Source organism: Manis javanica, chromosome 5, assembly GCF_040802235.1.
Source record: "Manis javanica isolate MJ-LG chromosome 5, MJ_LKY, whole genome shotgun sequence".
In the NCBI taxonomy this organism is placed as follows: Eukaryota; Metazoa; Chordata; class Mammalia; order Pholidota; family Manidae; genus Manis; species Manis javanica.
In genome coordinates this window covers 167,593,117-167,617,214 of record NC_133160.1, presented here as the reverse complement: position 1 = coordinate 167,617,214, position 24,098 = coordinate 167,593,117, and the positions used below count along the sequence as shown (strand labels likewise).

Sequence of the window (24,098 nt, the reverse complement as noted above, 5' to 3'; positions counted from 1 at the left end):
AAAACCTTCTTCCTTAGACTAAATGTGAAAATGACACAAATATTCTGAATCTATTTTAGACATTTTCTAGCTATACAGAAATGATATGCAGTTATGAACCACTCCACAACTTAGATGGACTATAAAAATTATAACAATTCTATATCACTTAGTATAATTCCCTAATTGCCTCATGATGTCAATCCTGTATCTCCCCAAAATTATAAAAACCTCCAGAAAAAGAACTTGCCCCTTATATGTCTTACATGTCCGATGAACAACAACTATAAGTATTAATGCACCATGTACTTAATAACAGTAAAAATAAACAACAGACGTATTAATTTATAAAACATTGCCTATATGCCAGGCACTACTCTAAGCTCTTTACACAGATGAACTCATTTAATTTAGATACTACTCTTGCCCTCATTTTACAGATGAGGACAGGGAGGCATCTGGAGGATTACAGACAGCTACAACTTCTTTGACACTCCTCCCATGGGATGAGGTCCTAGGTCTTCCCTTCTTGAATCTGAGCAGCCCCTGCCCTTATCAACAGAACAGGCAAAAGGGTGTAAAGCTGCGTTCACTTCTGGGCCCAGACCCTAAAAACTGACGGCTTCTACCTTCTGGGAGGCCTGAGTTGGCTGTAAGATGCCCAACTGGAGAGAATGGAACACACAGAGCAGCAGCAGGACTCAGGTACCTCAGTCCAGCCTTCCAGCCATCCCTTCCCAGGTACCAAATATGGAAGCAAAGCCACTCTGAATTTTCCAGCCCCAGCCCCACCTCCAGCTGGACACCACACCCTGCTGACACCTTGTGGAGCTGACGAACTGCCCAGTGGAGGCCTGCTGAACTCCTGACCCACAAAACTCTGAGATAAAATAAAACTGTTCTTAAGTCACTAAGTTTTGGGGTAGTTTGTCACATAGCAATAGATAACTTGATCAGGTACAGGGAGGATGGACATAGCTAATAAGTAACAGATAATCAAGAAGCAGAGATGGGATTCAAACCCATGGACTCTGACTGCAGCGCCTACACGCTTAACAACTACTCCGAGTTACATGCGCCAGATCAAAGGCTTTCCTCGGACCACATCGGTTGCCTCTTCAGTCGTGAGCCTGCCTTACAGTCCATCCCACAGATAAGCACCGCAGTGAGGCACAGCACACGTAAGGACGGATGTGTGCAACATGAGGTGTTATGGTGTGACTGAAGGAGGGCTTTCTCCATCTTTGCAGTTAATTCGCTTTGTGACAAGGACTATAAATCTGCGGTGAAGGTGCGGACTACATCTGTCTTATTGGTCAGTTTATCTCTGGTACTTAGAAGAGTGCCTTGGACACAGTAGGTGCTCAATACATCATTTCTGGATGGATGGAGACTCTGGGTTTTGGTTTTTTCATCTGTAAAAATGGAGGATTGCCCCAGTGGGTTAGATAATCTCTAAGGCGTCTTCCTGTTTAAATGTTACCAATCTATGACAAGAATGTGATGGTGGAAAGATGGACTGAATAGCATCAAAAAGAGTGGAAATATGGGAAAAGAGAAAAAGAAAAATACAAGAAAAAAGTGTAGACAGATATGAATGAAGCAGTGCTTCTAAAGGAACAAGTGTCACAATGGAATTTTATCCTGTAGAGATGGCTCCTACAGCAAAGCCCCTTCTGTTATGTGGGGCAATTTACCAACTGGTTAACCACCAATTCTGTTCAGTGGCGCCATTAATAGATTACTTTTCCAAGGGTGCACAGTTCACGCATCTCAGTACTTAGCTTGCCTCAGAGTGGTCCTATCTTCTCTGGCCATCGTGTTTTTCAAATAGCTTCCCAACACCCCACCTCAAACCCAATGGCAAAAGCACTGGCTTCAAACAAACAAGCTGGATTCTTGTCTTAGCTCCATACTAACTCCAATGCTATGGAGGCCAACTGCCTAATATGTACCAGACATTGTCATGAGGATGGAATGCTGATAAACTGAATGAGACTTGTTTCCTGACCTTCACAGGCTGTGTCTCAGTTTTCTAATCGTTCACTTGATCTTATAGAGTGTCCACTATATGCCAGACCCTGAGGATAGGATGGGGAACAATTTGCATAGTCATACATGCCTTCATGAGTGTCAGTCTAGTGGGAGGAACAAGCATAGTGCTGGACTGGAGGCCATTCTGGTAAATTCCTTCTTTTATGGGCTGAATTGTGAGCCTCCCAAATTCGGCGCTGAAGCTCTAAGGCCCCCAGGCTGTGGTTTTGTGATGGTGGCCCTGGCAAACGAATACACCTTCTACCCCAGGCCCAACGGCTCGCCTCCAGAGTGAACCCCTCCTTATCACCCACCACCCGAGGTTTCTCACAACACTATGTTCGTACCCCGTCACACTTTCATTCACTCAATCAACAAACCACTGTCTGCCAGACCTGTCTTAAGGGCTGAGAAGAAGAGCTAAACCACTAAGGGAAAGGCACTCTCCTGGGTGCCTTCCCTTCACCAACTCAGCAAGCCCTACAAGGCCCGGACGAGGAAGGCGCGGTTACACCCGTTTCACGAGTGTGGCACGGGGGTCACGCGGGGCGAGCCGGGCTGGGCTGAGCTGCGGGGTCCGAAGCCCCGCGCCCCTGCGGTGACAGAGGGAAGCGGAGCCGAGGGCCGGGCGGCGGGGGCGGGAGGGCCGGCGGGTCCCCAGCGCGCGGCCGGAGGGTCAGGAGGCCGGGGCAGGAGGCCGGTGGGCGCAGGCGGGGCTTCCAGGCCGAGGAGCCGCACGAGAACTAAGGCCCGCTCCGGGACCGGGTCTCTGTGCGGAGGCAGGGCTCGCGCGGTCGCTGGGTAACCCACGCGGGACCCGCCGGCTCCCTGGGTCCTCGCGGACCCCGGACCCGGCGGTCGGCGGCGGATCCATGCCCTGCCGGGCCCTGGGGCGCCCGGCCGCCTCTGCCACCGTGCTGGCCCCGAACACGCTCGCGAGACCGGCCTCCCGGCCCAGCGGCCACCTTACCCTCGGAGGCCGCTTCCTGCCTCGCAGCCGCCTCTTCACCTGCCTCCGCCACCGCGCTCCTCGCCACCCGCCGTGGTCCGCTGCCGCGGAACCATCATGAGAACGCCCCCACGGCCGGCCGGACCCGCCCCCCGGCTTCCGGTGTGGCCACTTCCGCCGGGATGGCCGCACTGCGCAGGCGCCCTGGGTGGCTCCGAAGCGAATTCTGCGCGGGGAAGGTGTGGAGGTAGGTGGCGGTTACACCCGAGGAGCGGCGGTTTTTCCACGTGCTCCCCGCGGCCGGTTGAAACCGTGGCGGGCGCTGAGAGGTGAGGGGCTGTGGTCCAGAGGTCCGGCCTAGAGGGCTGGCGCTCAGCGAAGGAGGATGGTGGGAGGTGAACGATGCCTGCATTTCCACCCTTAGAGCCCCTCTGGCTTACACACACTGGAGGAGGAAAGCCATTCCCATCTTATTCGTGCTCCGGGAAAGTGGAAGCAGTCCTGGACTTAATATGACCAGTTCTCCCCGGTTTTAAAACGGAAAGGTCTGTCCTGGACTGGGCTTCAGGCTTGCAGCTTTTGTGTTCTCTGAGTCGTGGGGAGCCCGGTCCCTAAGGAGGAGGCCTTAGGACATCATGGTTGAGAGCACGGACTTAGGGCCAGAATAACTTGGTGTAAATTGAGGTTTGCCGCTAATTGGATGTGTGACCTGCAAGTTAATGAACCTCTTTGTTCCTCAGTTACGTGGTCTGTAAAAAGGGAATAATGTAGAACCCAACTCAGGACTGTCGTGGGGATTACATGAGCACAAATGTGTGAACCACCCATGACAGGGCCGGGCACATAGTAGGTGCTCAGTAAAGGTCAGGATTTTTCTGAGGCAGCCCCTACCTCTAAGGAGCCAGGTAGGGGGTGTCGGTGTATTTGCAGGGCTGACTTTCCTGCAGAGAGGGCTCACTTGGGACTTACAGGGTGACCCAGTCCCCTTGCGCCTAGCATAGTGCCTGACACATGGCAGATTTCTACACAGTTGTTACACCAGTGAAGGGATGCTGTTCAAAATGATGTTGTGATGTGGTGGGTGGGGAGGGGCAGAGACATGGCTCGACTTCTCCCAGCCTCTCATCTGTTAAGTGAAGATAGGTGTACCTCCTTCTAGGTTTTTTGCAAAGAGCAAAGGAGAGGTCCTGTGGGAATGCACAACAAGACTGTCATCACCCCCTCATTCAGAAGTTGAGGCAGAACTGTGGACAAGTGTGTACTCATTTGCCCTTCCCTGGTACCATGCACTTGGTTGTTTGGAATTTTACCCCTGGAAGGGGCTTTGGGCTGGTCTAGTTGGCCTGACCCGTTGTTTCACAAATGGAAGAACTTGAAGTTCAGAGGGGATGGTGACTTGTTGGGGACTGTGCTGAGGTTGCAGCCTGGCCCTTCAGGTGGGCTGTTTTGGTGGTGGTGCTGGTGGTGATGGGGTTTAGGTCTGTGTACACATGTGTGTGAGAGAATGTTTTAAGAATAGTGAGTGTAATTTTTGTGAAAAAACAAACAGTATAAAAATATAGAGGGAGGAAGGTACAAAGTCATTCCAGATCCCAACCCCAGAACTAAACTGAGGCAGTGTTACCAGGATCAGGTTGGTAGAGTAGACATTCCATGGTTTGGGGAGCCAGAGAAGACTGGAGTGAGTTTATGAAGATAAATGAGTAGATTGAGGGTCAAATTTAAAGAGACATGGTTTTAGGAGGCGACAGCATTGATGTACAAATTATAGGTCACGGGGACATTTTTTCTGCCACTGGGTAAGGATGAATTTTCACATCTGGTATCCTATTTAACTCCCCAAACAAGGCTGTAAAATAGGTATTAGGCCCATTTTATAGATAAACAGATTCTGTAAAGTTAGGGTACCTTGAGGTTGCACTGTTTTGAATTGGCAGATGCAGGCTTCAGTTCATATCTCCTGGCCCTGATTCCAGACCCTGCTCAACAATGTGGCTGTCACCTTGATAAGAGGAGCCTGAGGTCCCCAAGCCCCTCATGAGTTCTCATCCCCCAGCTGATGCTGTCTGCTGCCCCCAACTCAGTATCACAGATACTTGATGGGTGAGCTCACACAGAGGACCTGTTGTACCTTCGCGGTGGAGTACCTGGCTGTATGGATCCCAGTGCACACTTGGTATTCAGTAAATGTCTGCTTAATTGGATGACAGTGGCTTCCCTGGGGACAAGAAGCCGAGTATGCTCACAACCAATCCATGAATGCTGCTTTTTGCCTGCTTTTCTCTTTTCACTTGCCCACATCTCTAGAAGGAAGAGCGCACAGAATCTGCGTGACTGTATTGGGACCCAGCCTTGGGCACAGAGGGCCGGGAAGCCAGGAAAGGGAAAGGGACTCTTATTTAGGCTCAAACCCATAACGAACGCCATCTTTTTACAACTGGGGCCAGACATTGAAATATATGACATCTGAGCGTAGTAAACAGGGTGTCCTAAAATCCTAATGCAGCATTCTTTCAGCTTTCTGAATTTCCAGAGTATAAATGTTAAAAATTTTATCAAGGGCATCATTTGAAAGTTTAATAATATTTAAGTTTCTTTCACATTTGTTTAGTCTTGTGAAATTTGAACAAGCTTAATAGTTTGTTTTAGGCCATACTTGCTATCTTCAGTAGGATGGAATTTTCAAACCCTGTCTTTTTGTCAGCTTACAGTGTTTATACTTCTGAAATTGTTTTAGTCTTGTGAAATTTGAACAAGCTTAATAGTTTGTTTTAGGCCATACTTGCTATCTTCAGTAGGATGGAATTTTCAAACCCTGTCTTTTTGTCAGCTTACAGTGTTTATACTTCTGAAATTGTTAAAGCTGCACTAAGACATGGGACACGCTGTCTGCTGTGCAGTTAGGATGGTTTACTGCTTCTCGCAGCCCATGTGCTATGCACTCAGGCAAGTGTTTATTGCATCAAGGACAGGTGTGTCCCCCCAGGGGGCTAGGTGAGTCATGAGACCTAGTCAAGGTGACTCTTGCCTGGTGCTGGGGTGTCCTCAAGGCTCTGAACAAGGGAGGGGTCAGCTACTTAACAGACCTCATCTCATTAGCAAGCAGGTGGCCATACTGTCCCCATTTCAGATCAAGTGCAAATAATGTAATGGTGACTCTAAAAATCCTGAGGAAGGCCCTAAGGGACTGAGTTGTAACTTACTGTGCAAGTTACCCATTCTGCTTTTTTAAAAAAAAAAAACTATGAAATTCCTAAATTTGCACAGTTTGCCATAAAAGACAGGATGAGAAAGGTAGAAGAGGTATTTTCCAAAGGACATGTGACCAAATTCTGATTCTCTCCTGACCTGATGTTTACACTGTATGCGGCTCATCCCCAGAGGATAACCTGTTTTGCATAGATATTCTGAGCATAGTTTTGGTTGACATCACTGGCTTCTCTCAGTTGTTGTTTTGCTTCCAGCTGTCCTTCCCTGGCTTTTAAATCGTGACCTTCCATGACAGATCTGTCTCCCAGTTGGATCTCAAAGCTTGCTGAAACCTTTTCCTCTCCCCTCTCCCCAATGGATGAAAAACAGAATAGGCCTCTTCAGCAAAGCTCTAGGCTGGAACTTAAGTTGAGGGGGTAGTTTTCACTGTTGAATCTCATAATGAAAGTACTTTAAAATTTTTATAGGCTTATCGTAGCTGTTTGCACCTTGTGGGTATGATGGCCATCCATTTCTTACTGAGTAACTAAAGATTCACTCTTGTTGTTACATGAAAGAGCCCCTACAGACTGTTTGATAATGTGGGGTTGGCTCTTGTTCTGACCTTTGTTTTCCCTTGGAGGCAGGTTGGCTGATCTCGTTATTGCCTGTCCCTAATTGAGCATCCCTCTGCCACGTGCAGGATGCTGAGCCTGGAGGGAGCTGTGTGTGATGCCAGCTCTCCCGCACGTGTGACTGTTTCACGCATCTCTACCATAACCAGATGAAAAGGTGCACACCCCAGAATAGTCATGTTTGCTTTTCTCTGGAATTGGTGCCCTCCCTTGCCAACCTACCCAGATGGCGAGCTGAGAGAGGGGGAGACTGGGCCAGGGGCCTGTGTTTGTGTGTAGCATATTAAACATAGCAAGCTGACGTTTGACGGTGCCCTGCAGGGCAAGAGGTCCCCCGGAGAGACCGGCTGGGGTTGCGGCCAGGACTTAACTTTCCATTCAAGGCTGAATGGACAGGAACAGCCCTGATTCTTACTTATGTGTGACCTCCAGCAGTGACCCTGAACGTGGGGCTGGAGGGGAGATGGTGATTTCATGCATGGGAATTCTCTGCAAACCGAGAGATGCTGAAGGATTTTTAGATGAAGTCTTACCCCAAGCAAATTGCATCAATTTACTTGATCCTTACCTTCATTTTCATAATCAGGAAGAAAGTGCTGGGTTAAGTAGTTCTCAAATATTTTTGCTGTAAAACTTATATGTAATGTAAAACAACAGTATGCGTCTAGAATCTAATGATTAAAAAAACTGCATAACTAAGGAAAGTTACTGTGACTCCTGTAACACTTGTAGGTGAATTTGTTGTTTTGAGCACAGTATCATCTGCATGGAGTTTTTAAGTGATGGATGTTTTGTGCAGATGACTTAATCCTGGGGCAGTGCAGAGCACACCTAGGTTTGTGAATGCCCTTCAGGAATTCAGCACCCAACAGTGGAGACATCTGGATATGGTTCCATTTATTTCTTTGCTCAACAAGCCACATGAAGGAGACCCCTCACCTACTCCTTATCCATTAAGACCATCCTAGTATTTGAGCACCTGTGGATACATAGTAATGGCTAGAGGAAGGTTTTTTGTGCTTATAAAGATAGTTTTAAGGCCTCTTCGCCACTTTCTAAACCTCCCTCGTTCCCCCCTCACTATGTTCTTACTGTATTTGGGGACCTGAAATAATTCACAGTCCACACCTAAAGGCATGTGGGGGAGTAAATGAGCCTAAAGTGATTAGAAAAGGTGCGATATTTCTTTTAACACCCCAAGAGGTAAGCCTAGAGCCAGCTTGCCAAGTTTAAATCCTGTCTGCTGTTGTGTGTCATAGGGCAAGTTACTTAATCTCTCTGTGCTTCAATATCTCATGAAAATTGTGAGCAATAATAGTCCTTTCCTCATAGGATTAAATTAAGTAGAATGTGTAAAGTTCTTAGAATTGGGCCTCGCACATGCTGAGCACAGTCAACAATGCTAGCCATTATTATCATTGTTAATTATATTTTACTTACATGGTGGGTAGAGTATGTGGATTGTTAATTTTGATTCTGCTGTTTGTAACTATGCTATTTTCATGTGAAATTATCGTTGAAATGTTAACTGATCATTTACTGTGAAAAAAAATTTCATATTACAATGATTATCTTATTTTTCATTCAAAAATTTCCTTTTTTTTAGGGCAAGACAAAAACATCTTGGATAGAGAATACTTAATCATTTAACTAAAAATGGTATTCTTTACATGTAATGCATGTGGTGAATCAGTGAAGAAAATACAAGTGGAAAAGCATGTGGCTGTTTGCAGAAAATGTGAATGCCTTTCTTGCATTGACTGTGGCAAAGATTTCTGGTAAGTTCCACAGAATTCATGTAGATCCATAGTAAAGGTCCAGACCAGTTTTAGAAGCCCTGGCCACACAAGGCCTATAGAAAAAGATAGAGGCAAATTGGAAGAAAGAAAGAAGGAAGTTAAAAGTGCTTTACAACGCCATCTGCTTTTTAAGAATGACTTAAAGAGAAGAGTTGAAGGAAGAGAATTGCATGTTTAGAGCCCTCAGTCGTCAGTGGCCCTTGCTGTCATCTCATTGCCACTGTGACCAGATCCGGGGAGGTGACCACACAGAGTAATGGTGCGCTGATGGCACTGAAGAGATCGATTTATAAGCCAGGAAATGAATTTACTGATTCACAGTGTCTGGGAGAAGAGGGTTGGTCCCCCCTAGAAAGCTGGAGGTGATGGTGGGCGTATGAAGCTCTGTGGACCCCCAGTGTCAGGCCCTTCACCGAAGGGGTCTCTGGAAAGGCAAGCGTGGAGGCAGGCAGGGGAGATGGTGATCTGCTTGTTCCCTGGCCCTCCTGGCAGGTCATTTGCAGATGCCAACCCCTCTGCCTTCTGCTGATCCCCTCAGCTTCCGAGGGTGGGTGAAAAGGCAGCTTTTTGGTGCATCTGACCTATGGTCCATGGCATCTGGATATTTGACTTTCATTCTAGACAGTTTCTTTAAAAAGTTTTTTGGAAACTGCTTGTCTTTGTTCATAACTAATCCTAGGAGGAAGCTTGCTACATAAAACAGGTGAAAATTGGGTTGTTTCTCATTAAAGGAGTTTGCCCCCAGTTGTGTCCCAGACACAGAATTTTTTAGTGACCTGTTACTACCATCTTACACTAGCTTTTAACTTACTCTGCAACTAATTACTGATTGCCTGCTGCATTTCCAGGAAATCACCCAGATTTTGTATTTTAGGATGGAGCTACCCTGTTAGAGAATTTTTTAAAGATTCAGTATATATTCACTCATGACTTAAAAAATAATCCTGCCTGTTGATTCAAGACATTTTTATATAAAAATGGGTGGGATGTTTGAAGGTGGGTTTTATACTGAACAGTTTGGAAGAAGGAAAATGTGTTTATGATCAGGAGGCTGTAAGCATAGTAAGTGCTTGTGCCATGGACAGATGTGAGCTGAGATAGTGCAACTGGAAGGGGGAGTGGCCTGGAGACTGCAGAGCCTCTGATCTGAGAGTCAATCTAATGGTGGAACTTTTTATCACGTTCAAGGGGTGATGACTATAAAAACCACGTGAAGTGCATAAGTGAAGATCAGAAGTATGGTGGCAAAGGTTATGAAGGTAAAGCACACAAAGGCGATATCAAGCAGCAGGCATGGATCGAGGTAATGCCTTCCTTATTCATGGGGTAGCTTCATCCCCCCTTCCTTAGGAAGCCTGAGAAGAAATGCATCATCCATGTAGAGAAGACCTGGAAACATCATGTCCTGGGATGGACTGAGGTTGATCAAATAAACCTTGCAAAAGAGCTTTTAATTTCTCTGTTAATACAATTGCAGCGTACAGTTGACCCCTGAACAATATAGGGGTTAGGGACCTCGATCCCCTGTGCAGTTAAAAAAATCTCTATATAACTTGGCTTCCCCTGAAAGTTTACCAATAGTCTGCTATTAACTGGGAGCCTTCTGATAAACAGTAGATTAACACATATTTTTTACATGTATTTTATACACTGTATCTTACAGTGAAGTGAGCTAGAGAAAAGAAAATGATTACTCAAAATTGGGAATCTCCAAAAACTTTTCCAATATATTCATTGAAAAAAATTCACATGTAGGTGGAACTGTGTTGTTCAAAGGTCAACTGTATTTTGTCTTTATTCCATGTTTTATAGATTTCTTAAAAAAATGTTTTATAATTCTCATTAGCTTTCCCTTACCACAAAGCTGGATGGAGGTATCTAATCTTTTTCTGCTTTTACTAAACCATGTAAATTGGTCATGTCTGTCGGTCATTAGAGTCAGACAAAATAAAGACATTTTCATAAGTATAACGCATTTTCTACTACCTAAAATAAAGTGAACACACACACAATAAAAAATGGCAAAAGCAGTGAAATCCCTAATTCACTGAGAGGTACAACTTCCTGAATGTTACTCACCATTTACAAAATAGAAGAGGAAGGATTCAGAGAGGAAGATAGGAAAATGAAGACAAATGGAAATTCTGTTTCCCTAGGAACTGAGGAAATAATGGTGACTCCCTTTGATGGCAGAGTTTAAAAGTAGGTTTTCTGATATGCATTACCTCCTCAGTAAATTCTTAGGAGGGAATGTCTTCGTTTCACAAAGGACTAACAAACTCTACCCAGTGCAGATTGGGAAGCTAGTGAAACTCCTTAACTAAAATAGTTAGGCTGGTGACTGTCATGTATACTTTTGGGCCTTGGGCCCTGTATCTGTGATCCCCTGAGAAACAGATGACATTATGAGACCCCAAGCTTACGGTACCTTGGTATATGAGTTACACCTCTGTTGACATCATGTCTTGAATGAAATCCTCTAAGCAGGGGCTAGCCAACTGCTACCCATGGGTCAACTATGACCCACAAGTCAAATCTGGCCCACCACCTCTTTGTAAATAAGTTTTATTGCAATACAGCCTTGCCCATTTGTTTACATATTGTCTTTGGCATCTGCAAAGGCAGCATTGAGTAGTTAGGATAGAAACTGGATGGTCTGCAAAACCTAAAATCTTAACTCTCCAGCCCTTCACAGAAAAGATTTGCCAAGCCCTACTCTAAACTGTCAGTTTTCCATAGCTGTATCATTGTATTAGATCAAGAACTTCCCTTCAGGTTCTGTGCTGGCCCACCTGTCCATTTGCCATCTGATGCCCACCCAACTCCCTGGTTGATACTGTTAACAGATGGAAAGACTAAGTGTGGTATGCTCGGAGAATAAACTGGGCCTGCTGTGACCCACCTGACAGATGGATTTGAGGTGTTTCTTCTTTTCCTTAAATCCTTACCCAAACCCTTCATTTTTAAATACAGAATTTTGGAATCCTGTCAGTGTTACTGTCTTGAGCATCCTTCCAGTGGTCTGTCTGGATGCACAGTGTGGTTAGAGGGGTCAGGGAGAGATACACCACTTGGGTGGGTCTCAATGTTTGCCTCCAAACTTTGCCACCAGTGGCCTATTCTCTTCTGACACCGTGTGTGGCTCTCGTAGTGCCAAGTCAGCCTCACTTTGTCTTTGCTCACGTTTGTGGTGTTCTCTTGAGTTTTCTGCCTGGGTGCCTAGATAAGCTTCACCTTATCCTTGTTTTGGTTTCCTGTATTAGTTTTCTCGGGTCTGTTTATATTGTATCACTTCTGTTAGGTCACACGGGTTCTTCCCTAGTGCAGGGACCTCCTCCTGCAATGTGTGTGTTTTAGCTATGTTGTCGTCCTTGTATTGGCTCCTCAGTGACCATCTTTCTTGTGTACTGTCATCTCCTTAACTTTAATAATTGTCTTTTTTTCTTCTGCCTTCACTGTGACTGCCACAAGCAGTTTGTCTAGTCTTCTAATTTAATTTTTATCTCTGTTCTATTCCTGCTATTTGATTGATTTATTATATCTTAATGCTGTTGTCTTGGTCTCCAGTTTATTTTCTAGTCCCTATAATAATCCATTTTTGTCTGATTCTTTTGATCACTTTTCATTTGTTTATATTCTTTTCTAGTTTTTTTTAAGCTGTGGTAAATTATACATGACATAAAGTTAACCATGTAATCATTTTTAAGTATACAATTAAGTACATCCACATTGTTGTGCAGCCGCCAGCACCATTCATCTTCACAACTTTTTCATCCCCTCCCCCCACGCTGAAACTCTGTCCCCATTAAACACTAACTTCTCATTCTCTCTTCCCCCAGCCCCTGGCAGCCATTCTTTCTGTCTCTGTGAATGTGACTACTCGAGATTATCTCACATAAGTGGAATCACACAGTATTTGTCCTTTTATAACTGGCTGATTTCTAGTATGTCTTCAAGGTTCATCCATGTTTAGAAGGTTTCAGGATTTCCTCCTTATTAAGGTTGAGCAGTAATTCCATCGTAGGGATAGACCATGTTCTGTGTATACATCCATATGGACCCTGGGTTGCTTCAACCTTTTGACTGTTGCGCATAATACTGCCATGAACCGGGGTGTAAAAATACCTGTTTTAACCCTGCTTTTAATTCTTTTGGACATATACCCAGAAGTGGAATTGCTGGACTTTTAAATTTTTTGTGGAACCACCATTCCACCTTTTGTTTTCCACAGCAGCTGTGCCATTTTACAATCCCACTAGCAATGCAAAAGCCTTCCAATTCCTTCACATCCTCCCTAACACTTATTTTTCTATTTTTTTGATAATAGGTATCCTAGGGGGTATGAAGTGACATCTCCTTGGGGTTTTGATTAGCATTCCCTAATGAATAATGATTTTAAGCATCTTTTCATGTGTTACTGGCCATTTGTGTATCTTCTTTGGAGAAATGTCTGTTCAAGTCCTTTGCCCATTTTTTAATTGGGTTGTTTGTTTTTTGTTGTTGAGTTGTAGGCATTCTTCACATATTCAGGATATTAATAATATCTTTGATGCACAAAATTAAAAAAATTTTGATAACATCCAGTGTTTTTCTTTCACTCCTTTTGCTTTTGGTCATATAAAAGAAATCACTCCAAATCCAATGTCATAACACTTTTCCCCCGTTTTTTTTTTCCTAAGCATCTTGTGGTTTTAGCTCTTAAATTTAGGTCTTTGGTCTATTTTGAGTTATTTCTGTATATCGTATTAGGTAAGGTTGTATATGGCATTACACTTTTGCATGTGGATATCCCCTTTTTCCAGCACCATTTGTTGAAAAGAACATTCTTTTCTCATTGAATGGTCTTGTCACCCTTTTTGAAAAATCACTTGACCATATATGGGAGGGTTTATTTCTGGGTTCTGTATTCCTGTCCTTATTGGTCTCTGTCTGTCCTTGTAGCAGTACCATACATTGATTACTCTAGCTTCATTATAAGCTTTGAAATCAGAAAGTGTGAGACCTCTAATTTTGTTCTTTTTCAAGATTATTGTAGCTCTTTGGGGTCCCTTGAGAGTCCATGTGAATTTTAGGATGGAGTCTTCTATTTCGGGGGGGTGGGGGGAATGTCAGTGATTTTATTAGGGATTGTGTTTGAACCTGTAGATTGCTTTGGTTAGTATTGACATCTTAATAATATTCTTTCCTAATCTATGAACACAGGATGTCTTTCCATTTATTTGTGTTTCCTTTCATTTCTTTCAACAATGTTTTATAGTTTTCAATGTATAAGTCTTTCACCTCTTTTGTTAAGTTTATTCTTAAGTTTTTTATTTATTTTTTTGATGCTGTATAAATGGAAAGATTTTTTAGGGTATTCTGTATAAAAGACCAAACCAAATTGTCTGCAAACAGAGATAATTTTACTTCATCTTAATTTGTATGCCTTTGATTTCTTTGTCTTACCTATGTGCTCTGCCTGGGACTTCCAGTACTGCGGTGACTTTGTAAGTGTAGACATTACTGGAAAATCTGAACTTGAAATGTGAGTCCACGAGTCATGGGAAGGACACTTAAGTTTGGTTTTCATGATACTTATATGTTGGTCATTAATTATCTTTGTTTTCTCTTCCTTTTTTAGAAAATTAATGTATTAATAAAAAGACCCAATGTCAGCCCCAAAGTGAGAGAACTTTTAGAGCAAATTAGTGGTTTTGACAATGTCCCCAGGAAAAAGGCGAAATTTCAAGTAGGTATTTGATAATGACTTCCCTGAATGGAGGGGTGTGTAGCCTATTGGTGACTGAGCTTGCACGTAACTGTCAAAATGGGACAAGTGGTTTATTTTTTTCTCTTTGTTCCTTACAGAATTGGATGAAGAACAGTTTGAAAGTTCATAATGAATCTATTCTGGAGCAGGTGTGGAATATCTTTTCTGAAGCTTCCAGCAGTGTAAGTCAGATTTAATCTTAGATTTGTAGTGTGTTAAAAATGATCAGTAATAATTAAGTGGGAATGTATTATTTTTGGAGGTCAAGATAGCCTGCTTTTCCACAGAGCCTCTGTGTGCCTTCATTTATGGGAGGGAATAAACTGAATGCACTGCAGAGAAGGTTTCCTTATTGTGTAGAGAAAGGTATTTAATCCCAATGTTTGATAGTAGAACCAGCTAACCAGACACAATTGCTTAGAAATCGGGCAGCAGGATATACTGGAAAGCGCAGGAGCTTTGGTATCTGCCAGACCTAGTTTGAATCCATGCTGTGCTGTTTGCCAAACGGTTGATCTTGGGGACATTATTTAACCTCTCTGCTCTTCAGTTTCCATCTCTGAAATAAGGGCAGATAGTTGCATTCATTTATTTATTCAGTACTTACTCCGTGCCTGCTCTGTGCCAGACCCTAACAGAAAATAGAATGTATCTCAGGTGGTGACAGTGCCGTGAAGGAAAATAAGCAAGGTGGGAACATTGAGGGGTAAGGAGTGCGGGGTCACAGAGGCCCTTGCATGTTGCAGTATTAGGATAGACGAGGTGTAGCAGCATCTCGCCTCAAGCCCAGCAGTTAGTGGGCCCTTGGTTAGTAGGCATTGTCTCCTTCTGGTGGAATGAGAATTCCCCTGGAGTAATTCGACCGCCTGTCAGTCAAAATGGTGTGATCAGAGAGACTCCAGGTATGGAATATAGTGCAGAGAATCTTGGTTTGGTATCTTGAGGCCACATTGTTGGTTACATTGCTAATTTAACTTTCTTTTCCCATTAATTCACTTGTGCTTTGCTCCTGTTTGGAGCTTATACTCCCATTTGAAGACTGATTTCATTAGTAGTTTTAAATGCAGCAGTGAGATTCTGGCTGTCAGTTATTCTAGTCACATTGTCAGGAGCTGATCGGTTTTATAGAGAATAGTTTTGGCAGCAAATTGGGATAAAAATGAAACTTTCTCTCGGCAGTAGAGCTATCATTTGTCTCTTTCAGAATATATAAATTGGGCCTCCAAAATCTTATTTCCAATTTACTTGGCATTTATGTGGCACCTATTTTTTAAAGGTTATTTCCAATATTTTACCTAAAAATCAAAGATTTGGAATTACTTATTAGCTCAACTGCAGAGTTAAAAAAGTTTTTTTTCCGATTTCCCTTTGTAATTTGTGAACATAGTAAGAATTAAATGAAGTACCCAGTCAACAGCTCAGGAGCTTAGATAGCATGACTTGTTACCGCTTTGCTTTGCCCTGGGAACCTCACGGCACATCCCAGTGTCTGACACGTCCCTGCCTCCCTCCTGTTACTCTGCACTGGGCGTCAGGTTGGAGGCTTCGTATACCTCTTGTTCTGGGGTGCTTTCTACCCTGTCACACAAATCTCATGGGCGCAGCTGTGACCAGGCCAAGTCCTCCCTCGCAGAGCTGCGTCCGAGTGTGGGAGATGGCAGCTACCTGCCGGTTTTGTGCCCCAGTGTCAGGTTGTGACGGGTGCTAGGCAGAAATGGAAGGGGAGAGGCAGAGCGCAGGAAGTGCTCTGTGCCCGAGGAGAGCCTGGGATGGAGTAGAAAGGAGATGGGGAGCACATCTGACCACTTACTCATTGAGTTGGTCCAAGACAGATGGATGTGTTTGCCTCCCACTTTTCCCTCTCTCCTCCCTCCTGACGGCGGGCTCTTGGTTGGGTGTGGGGGATGCGCCAGCGGGAGCCTGTGGCCCTTGGTGGCGGCTTCAGTGACACCTTCCTGTAAGGCGTGAGCAATGCTGTGGCATCCATGTGGGGTGTCTTTGTCCCCTTCTTCCTTCTGTGTCTGTTTCTGAACTCATCCTCTGCCTTCTTCCCCCTGCACACCTGGACTAGTTGGTTTCTCTGAACTGCTACTGAGAGAACTCCCAACTGTTGAGTTTAACGTTTGTCTCCTAAATGCTGCTCTTGGCCGGTGGTCGAGCATTGAGGGGAGTGAGGGGTGACCTTTGTGGAGTTCGTACACTCGGCTGTAAGCCAGTCCTTCTTTATTTGGCCCCATGGACTGCAGCACACCGAGAGTCGGTGGGGACAGCAGCGGTGGGACTGGCTCGGCCGAAGTCATGTTTTCAGTAGGGTCTAGTGCTGATTTGAATAAGGTCACACGGCAAATGAGAAGTGTATCATCCTCCAGGGCATGTAGTTACTTAGTTTTCCGTGGTTACCACTCACCATTTTTTACTCTCTGCCCAGGGGCCCCTGCCCTTTTGCCTGAGGGGCACTGTCCAGTCTGAGTAATGGCTAGGTTATACCTCTATCTAGTACTCAGGGTTTACAAGGCCCTCCTGTGCGCTGAGCGGCTGGTTGAGCATCCGCAGTGCGCTCATCCTTAGCACTGTGGGCTGTAAGCTCACAACACATCTGTCCTCATGTGACTTGCACATCAACTTTGTAAGGGGGGAGGTGTTACTACCTTCATTTTACATGTGAGGAAATAGGTTTGGAGCAGATAAATAACTTGCCCTGAGTCACCTGGCTAGTAATAGAGCTGAACTCAGTTCTGCAGAGGCCTAAATCTAGTGGTTCCTGCCACACCTAAATGCTCGTCTTCCATCAAAAAGAAAGTGAGCTAAAATCAAAGGCCTGGCCTAAATGACCAGATTCTTCACATCCTGTTGGAATGAACACAGCTGTTAAATGTGAGACCCTGTGGGGAGGGGGAGGTCTTCCCCATTTTGTATATACACTGCTGCATTTTAGCTATGGGGTGGGGTTCACAGTTACAAAATGATAAACAGTGGAGACATTCTCCATGGGACAGTTTGCCCGGTAGTTACATGCATCCTGTGCCTTGTGTCTGGGATGAGTATTTATGTGCTTCTTGGTTTTGCTTCATAACAAGGAGCCGGTCTGTCAAGGGAATGGTCAACAGCCACCTGACCATGTGGCCAACCCACCTCCTGCAGAAATTTCTGCCACAGGCCTATCTTCCAAAGCAAATGACACCACAGAAGAGCAAGGGAAGGTGAAGAAGAACAAGAGAGAAAGGAAGGAAGAACGGCAGAAGAATAGGAAAAAAGAAAAGAAAGAACTAAAATTAGAAAACCACCAAGAGCACAGGAAGAGTCAGAAGCCTAAAAAGCACACGGTAGGCCCGGAGGTGGAGCCCGAGGCTGGAACGGAGGACACCCCCAAGGCCACTGGCTCTGCAGGGAGGAGGGACCCGAGCAAGAGGAGCAAGGCGAAGCGGGGGCCCGCCCGCGCCTGCGGGGTGGCCCAGGACGGGGGAGAGACAAAAGCCCGCCCGAGGAAAAGAAGGCTTTTGGAAGGTGTGTAGCCAGCCTCTGCTCTGGAGTTTGTTGAGGTTATACAGTGATGGATTCGGGGCATCCGAAGTCTGTTAGGCCTCGCATTTTGAACAAGTAAGGCAGAGAGCATGGGCCCTGGGATCAGGCCAGCCTGGGCCCGGTCCAGGCAGGTGGCCTCACCTCTCAGCTGCCCGGGTCCTCACTGGATGTGGCGGAGACCCCCCAGTGCGGGGATGCCTGGGGAGGGAGCAGGTGGATGTGAGGAGCCTGGCCAGGAAGCCTCTTACTAAATGCAGCTGCTATCATAAATGTAAAATCTTAAAAAAAAAATTTTTTTTTTAAATCTTTCTACTTAGATGAAGCAGTTTCTAAGAAGAAAAAGAAAAAATTACCAGGACATTCTGAGGGTGGAGAACCGGAAAACCACGAGGCTCCTCCAAAAGGTATCCCTGCCGTCATCTGGGAAGCTCTGCCCTCTTTCCCGTGAGGAAGGAGAAGGTGGTCCGGGACCCTTTGCAGGTCATTCCCTCCAGAGGCACGTGGAGGAGTTTGAAAGCAAAGTAAGGTTTTGAGGTCATGACTCCAAAGTAGTGAGTGAGAACCATGTGGGTCACTCAGACACTGCCTCTGTCTAGCTTTAAGGAGTAAGGTAAAGCGGTCTGGATTAGAAATATGTATTATCTTTGGAATTCAAAACAAACCTGGCATGTCTGTCCGAGACCCTGTTCCCTCGTCCCTGACTCTCCAGCCAGTCCGTCTTAGCTGTTCCTCTTATCTGGGTCTGTCCTGCTGTCTCCTGGCTTGGAACTCCATGCCTCCTTGTCCCTCAGCCAGAATGTGTACTTGTTAGAATCCAGCCTCTGGCCTACAGGGTTACGTAAAATGCTGCCGCCTCCACGGGGCTGTTCCTACTTCCGCAGTGCAAGGCAGGATCCTTATGGTGATGGGCCTGAAGCATTCCCTAGGTCCTACCAACTGGGAACAGACTCGGGGGCTCAAATGGGAATTGAAGGTTTATTAACAGAGGTTCAGGAGCTGCCCAGGTTGGGTTTGATCTCTGAACTTGAAACCTATCGTTCCCAACTTTGTATGAGGCTTTTTTAAAATTCTTTTTTTTTTTTCCGAAGTAATTGTAGATTCACATGCAGTTGTAAGAAATAATACACATTTATCTGTGATGTATCCTTTACCTATTTTCTTCAAGGGTAGCTAGCGCCTTGCACAACTGTACTTCCACCAGGGTGTTGACATAGATACAGTCCAGACAAACATGCCCATCACCATAAGGATCCTGCATTGCACCTTTATAGCCATGCCCACTCCCCCCTCCCCTCAGCAGCCACTAAGCTGTCCTCCATTTCTATAATTTTGTAATTTCAGAATGTTACATAAATGGCATCATTTAGTCTGTAAGCATTTGAGATGGACTGTCTTCCCTCAGCAGCATTGTCTGGAGACACACCAGGTTGCTGCATGGATGGGTAATGGTAATGCATTCCTCTCACTGAAGTGGTGTTCCACGGTGTGGACGTGCCACTGTGTGTTTAACCACCTGCTGAAGGACACCTGGGTTACTTCCAATTTCTGGTTGTTAGGAATAAAGCTGCTATAAACATTCATGTACAGGTTTTTGTGTGCCTGTACATCATTTTTTTTGGAATAAATGTCCAGCAGTGCAATTATTGTGTTGTAGTATGGTGGTTGCATGTTTAGTTTTTAAGGAAATTGCCAACTTTTCCAAGGGTGACTATACCATTTTATATTTCTACCAGCAATGTGAGTATAATCCAGTTTTCCCACATCTAGACCAACATTTAGTGGTGTTACTATTTTTTATTTTAGCCATTGTGATAAGTGTGTAGTAGTAGCTCATAGTGGTTTTAATTTGAACATTCCTAATGATGTTGAATATTTGTGATTTCTGTCATGTACTTATTTCTTCATTGAAATTTCTGTTCTTTTGCCCATTTTCTAATTGGGTTATTTGTTTTTTGTTTGTTTAACTGTTGAGATTTGAGAGTTCTTTATAGATCCTAAATATTAATCTTTTGGGGATATGTGTTTTGCAAGGTGTTTTTCAGTCTGTAGCTTGTCTTTTTATCTTTTGTAGAGCGAAAGTTTTAATTCTGATGAAGTTGACTCTTAGTGTTTCCTTTAATAGATTATGCTTTTGGTGTCAAGTCTGAGAACTCTGTCTAGCCCTTGATTCCAAATATTTTTTCCTGTTTTATTTTTAATTTCATTTTGGTATCATTAATCTACAATTACATGAAGAACATTATGTTTACTAGGCTCTCCCCTTCACCAAGTCCCCCCAACAAACCCCATTACAGTCACTGTCCGTCAGTGTAGTAAGATGCTGTAGAATCACTACTTGTCTTCTCTGTCCTATTTTTTTTTTGATGTTTTGTAGTTTTACATTTTACATTTAAGTGTGTGATCCACTGAGATAATTTTTATAAAGATATGAGATTTAGCAATTCTGTAACATCATACTATGTTGATAGATAGTGAACACACTAGAGGGGGTGAGGAAATAATATGGGTAACTGTTGAACCATTGTGTTGTATATTTGAAACCAACATAAGATTGTATATTAATGATACTTTAATTTAAAAAAAAGATGTGAGACTTAGTACAAAGTTCATTTTTTTTTGCCCATCACTGTGTAATTATTCCAGCACCATGTGTTGAAAAGGTTGTCTTTTCCCTCATTAAATTCCTTCTGTACCTTTGTCAAAAATCAGTTGGGCATATTTATGTTGGTCTGTTCTGGGATCTTTATTCCGTTTCATTGCTCTGTGTGTCTTTCTCTCCACCAATAGATTACTGTAGCTGTATGAGAAGCTTTGGAATCCGGTAGGCTTATTCCTCCCACTCTATTCTTTCCAAAATTAAGTTTTAGAGTTATTTTGTTTATATCTACAAAAAAAATCTTGCAGTGATTATATAGAATATGTGATTATATAGGAATTGCCTTATACCTGTATATCAATTTGGAAAGAATTGATACTTTTACTTTGTTGAGTCTTCTATTCCATGAATGTGGTATGAATATGTTATTTCTTTGTTTATTTAAATTTTCTTTGGTTTCTTTCATCAGTATTATGTATTTTTAGCATACAAGTTGTGTCTGTGTTTTGTTAGATTTACATCTAAGTATTTCATATTTTTTTAGCAATTATAAATGGTATTGTATTTTTAATTAAGTATTTACATGTTCATTGCAAATATACAAAAATGCATTTGTTTCTTTGTTCATCTTGTATCTTACCACCTTGGTGGACTCAATTGTTAGTTCTAGGAGTGTTTTTGTAGATGTCCTTCATTGGTGATCGTGTTATCTACAAACAGAGGCAGTTTTATTTCTTCTCTTATCTGTATGACTTCTATTTCCTTGCCTTGCCTTGCTGTGCTGGCTAGAACTTCCAGCATATCTGAGTAAGAATGGTAAGAGCAGGCACCCTTGCTTTGTTCCGGATCCTAAAGAAAGTTTTTCACCTTAATTATAATGTTAGTTGAAGGTTTTTGGTAGATGCTCTTTATCAACTTGAAGGAGTTCCCCTATATTCTTGTTTTACTGAGAGTTTTCTTCATGAATGTGAATTCATGAATGTGTGTTAAATTTTGTCAAGTACTTTTTCCTGCATTGATCATGTGATTCTTTTCCCCATTAGTTATTAATATGGTAGGTTACAGCGACTGATACTCAAAAATTGAACCAGCCATTTACTCCCAGAGTAAATCCCACTTTGTGGTGGCATATAATTTCCTTACTGTATTACTTAATTGTTGAATCACGTTAAGTTTTTTTAGGGATATTTGAGTCTATATCCATGTGGGATGTCGGTCTGTGTAGTTTTCCTAGTGCTCTGCAGGTTTTTTTTCCAATTGATTTTCTCTCATTCAGATTGTGTAATTTCTGTTATTCTGTCCTCCAGTTCACTGATTCTTTCCTCTCTCCCTCCTTTCTGCTGTGCAACCCATCCAATGAGCTTTTCAGTTTCAATCATTTTATTTTGCAGTTCTAAAATTTCCATGTAGTTCCTCATATTTCTGTTTTTAGCTGAGTGCTCCTACTTTTGTTTCGGTTGTGTTCACAGTTGTTTTTTGAAGCATTTTTACCATGGCTGCTTTAAAACCTTTGCATGGTAATTCTAACATCTCTCATCTTAGTTTGGCTTCTATTCATTCATTCAGTTTGAAATATTAGTTCTTGGAATGAGGAGTAATTTTCAGTTGAAACCTAGACATTATCATAGTTTATGCGATTCTGGATCTTATTCAAGACTTATCTTTTAACTGACTTTCTCTCACACAACTCTGGCGGGAGAAGGCAGTGTGGGGGTAGCGGGCGGCGGGACGGGGGCAGCACTTTGTTACGGCCAGGTGGGGGCAGAAGACCAGGTTCCGCACTTGGCGTTTATGACCACGGAGGGAGGCACTCCTGTCAGTGCAGGTGGAGGTGGGGATTCTGGCTTCCCACCTGTTCTCCGCTGACACACTGCCTGCAGCTTTGTCACCAGCCGGGGTGGATCGGTGTCCTGATTCCCTGCTTGGCCTTCTTTGATACCCTCTTTACAGCCTTGAGAGGATGGAGCCACCTTTTATTTTCCTCTGGCTTTCAATTAAAGGAGAATAGTTATTGTCTACAAGTTTTGTCGTGCTGGGCTGGTCCTCTGCTGAGGGGGAGCAGGCTTCTGTTGGGGCTTGTTTTTGTTGGCATTCCAGGTCGCTGGCTTCTTCAGCTCCACATCTGGGATCTTTGAGGCAAAAAGAAGACCCAGGGAGCTCACCGCCATGTCAGTCCTCAAGTTCCAGGCTCTCTAGCCAGTCTGCCTTCTCTCCGTCTTTTGGAGTCTTCTTATGTTTATTTAATATATAACCCCAGGGATTTTAGTTGTTCTCAGCAAGAGGAATAGGGAAAGTTCATCTACTCCATCTTTTGAGAACCAGAAGTCCCCTGCACGAGTCTTTCAGCCTGCCGCAAAGTAGTTCTCTGTGGCTTTTCCCTCTTCTGGTCCAATGTCAAGCTGCTTTTGCTCATCTTTGTCTCGCTAACTGCTCATAGACAGCCTCGTGCTCTTTGTGAAATGCTTGATAAATTTTCTTGAGATCATCAGATACAACTCAGTCTTTTACATGGATTTGTTACGGTGATGTCACCTGCAATACCTACTTAACCTGCTCACAGGTGAGTCCTGTGGGGAGCCAGTGCTTGTAGGCCACTGATCGGACAGGCCGAGCCTGCCGCAGGCTGTGGTGTCCTGTCATTCAGGTTCAGTTCATTCCTGGGGTAGCAAATAGGTGTCACAGAAATGGCTGCGTGACCCCTCTCCTAGTGCCCTAGAACAGAATGTTTTACGTCTTACTCTTTATACTCTAGGTAAATTCAACTGGAAGGGGACTATTAAAGCAGTCCTGAAGCAGGCCCCGGATAATGAAATGGCACTCAAAAAGCTAAGGAAAAAGGTATGGAGCATGAGCCCAGGTATATAAGCTGGGGAAAATCAGTTCTTTAATTTAGAATTTTTTCTTTTTTCTTTAAAATACTGTACATTTGTTTGTACCTTGATGATTTTTCAAGCTGCTCCAATAGCCCCTCAGTGCTTGTGGGAAGGGATTGGAGCAAATCCCATCCCACTTCCTCGGAGCAGTGCCTTTATTCGGTCTGCAAGCTACTCTTCTAGATGTTTCGCTATTACTTTTGTTCACTCCAGAGCAAGGGTTTCTTTTTCTTTTTCTAACTTTTTATCGCTGTGTAGCACACATGAACAAGGTGCTCTCCCATATACAGCTGTGAGAGTTTTCACAAGCAGAACACACCTGTGTGACCAGTACCTGGGCTTCTTTTATGTGTTACTGTTGGCCTACTTCTGGGTTAAAGAAAGAGCATTTTTGGTAAATCTTCAGGACAAACACGCGCATTTGACAACTCTCTCTCCTTGTGAAGGTTTTAGCTCAGTATTACACTGTGACAAAGAACCATCACAAATCTGAAGGGGAACTCCTGGTCATCTTTAACAAGAAAATCAGCAAGAACCCCACCTTTAAGTTACTAAAGGACAGAGTCAAGCTTTTGAAATGAACATTTTTGTATTTAAAAATCGGATTCTTTCTGTTGATATCTTCCTTTGACTGCTGTTTGTAAAACATGCAATGAATTATAATAACCCCAAACTTTGTTTTCAAAAGCTGTATTTTTAAGTTAAGGAAAATATATATTTTTGGTAGAACTTTTATGAGAAAAATAAAACATATTCTTGTCCAAAATTGCAAA

General features: G+C 43.7%; 2 protein-coding genes across 5 annotated transcripts in view; one reads left to right on the top strand and one right to left on the bottom strand.

The window, feature by feature from the left end:
• The window catches only part of ZBTB49 (zinc finger and BTB domain containing 49), a 25,724-nt gene extending 22,606 nt beyond the window's left edge, over positions 1-3,118 (bottom strand). The window contains exon 1 of one of the 2 annotated variants that reach the window (XM_017640866.3): positions 2,984-3,118. The gene's annotated coding sequence lies outside the window, so the exon portion shown is untranslated. The remainder of the gene's footprint in view (positions 1-2,983) is intronic. The other variant, XM_017640868.3, reaches the window with a different exon arrangement.
• Positions 3,088-24,098, top strand: LYAR (Ly1 antibody reactive). Of its 3 annotated transcripts, none has more exons than XM_017640869.3 (9): positions 3,088-3,209; positions 8,393-8,564; positions 9,774-9,888; positions 14,206-14,313; positions 14,433-14,516; positions 17,412-17,838; positions 18,174-18,260; positions 23,205-23,290; positions 23,772-24,098. In XM_017640869.3, exons 2-9 carry the CDS (start codon positions 8,443-8,445, stop codon positions 23,904-23,906), a joined length of 1,164 nt encoding a protein of 387 aa, XP_017496358.3. In that variant the 5' UTR covers positions 3,088-3,209; positions 8,393-8,442; the 3' UTR covers positions 23,907-24,098. The 3 variants fall into 3 exon arrangements, with proteins under 3 accessions (XP_017496358.3, XP_017496359.3, XP_073093956.1); XM_017640870.3 differs by having other exon boundaries at positions 3,156-3,291; XM_073237855.1 differs by lacking the exon at positions 3,088-3,209 and adding an exon at positions 3,307-3,507.

Excerpts from the sequence above, each read along its gene's own strand:
- LYAR (XM_017640869.3), top strand. The coding sequence starts at position 8,443 with ATGGTATTCTTTACATGTAATGCATGTGGTGAATCAGTGAAGAAAATA. Across the intron at positions 14,314-14,432 it reads GGAAAAAGGCGAAATTTCAA|AATTGGATGAAGAACAGTTT; the intron begins GTAGGTATTTGA and ends TGTTCCTTACAG. Across the intron at positions 17,839-18,173 it reads GAAAAGAAGGCTTTTGGAAG|ATGAAGCAGTTTCTAAGAAG; the intron begins GTGTGTAGCCAG and ends CTTTCTACTTAG.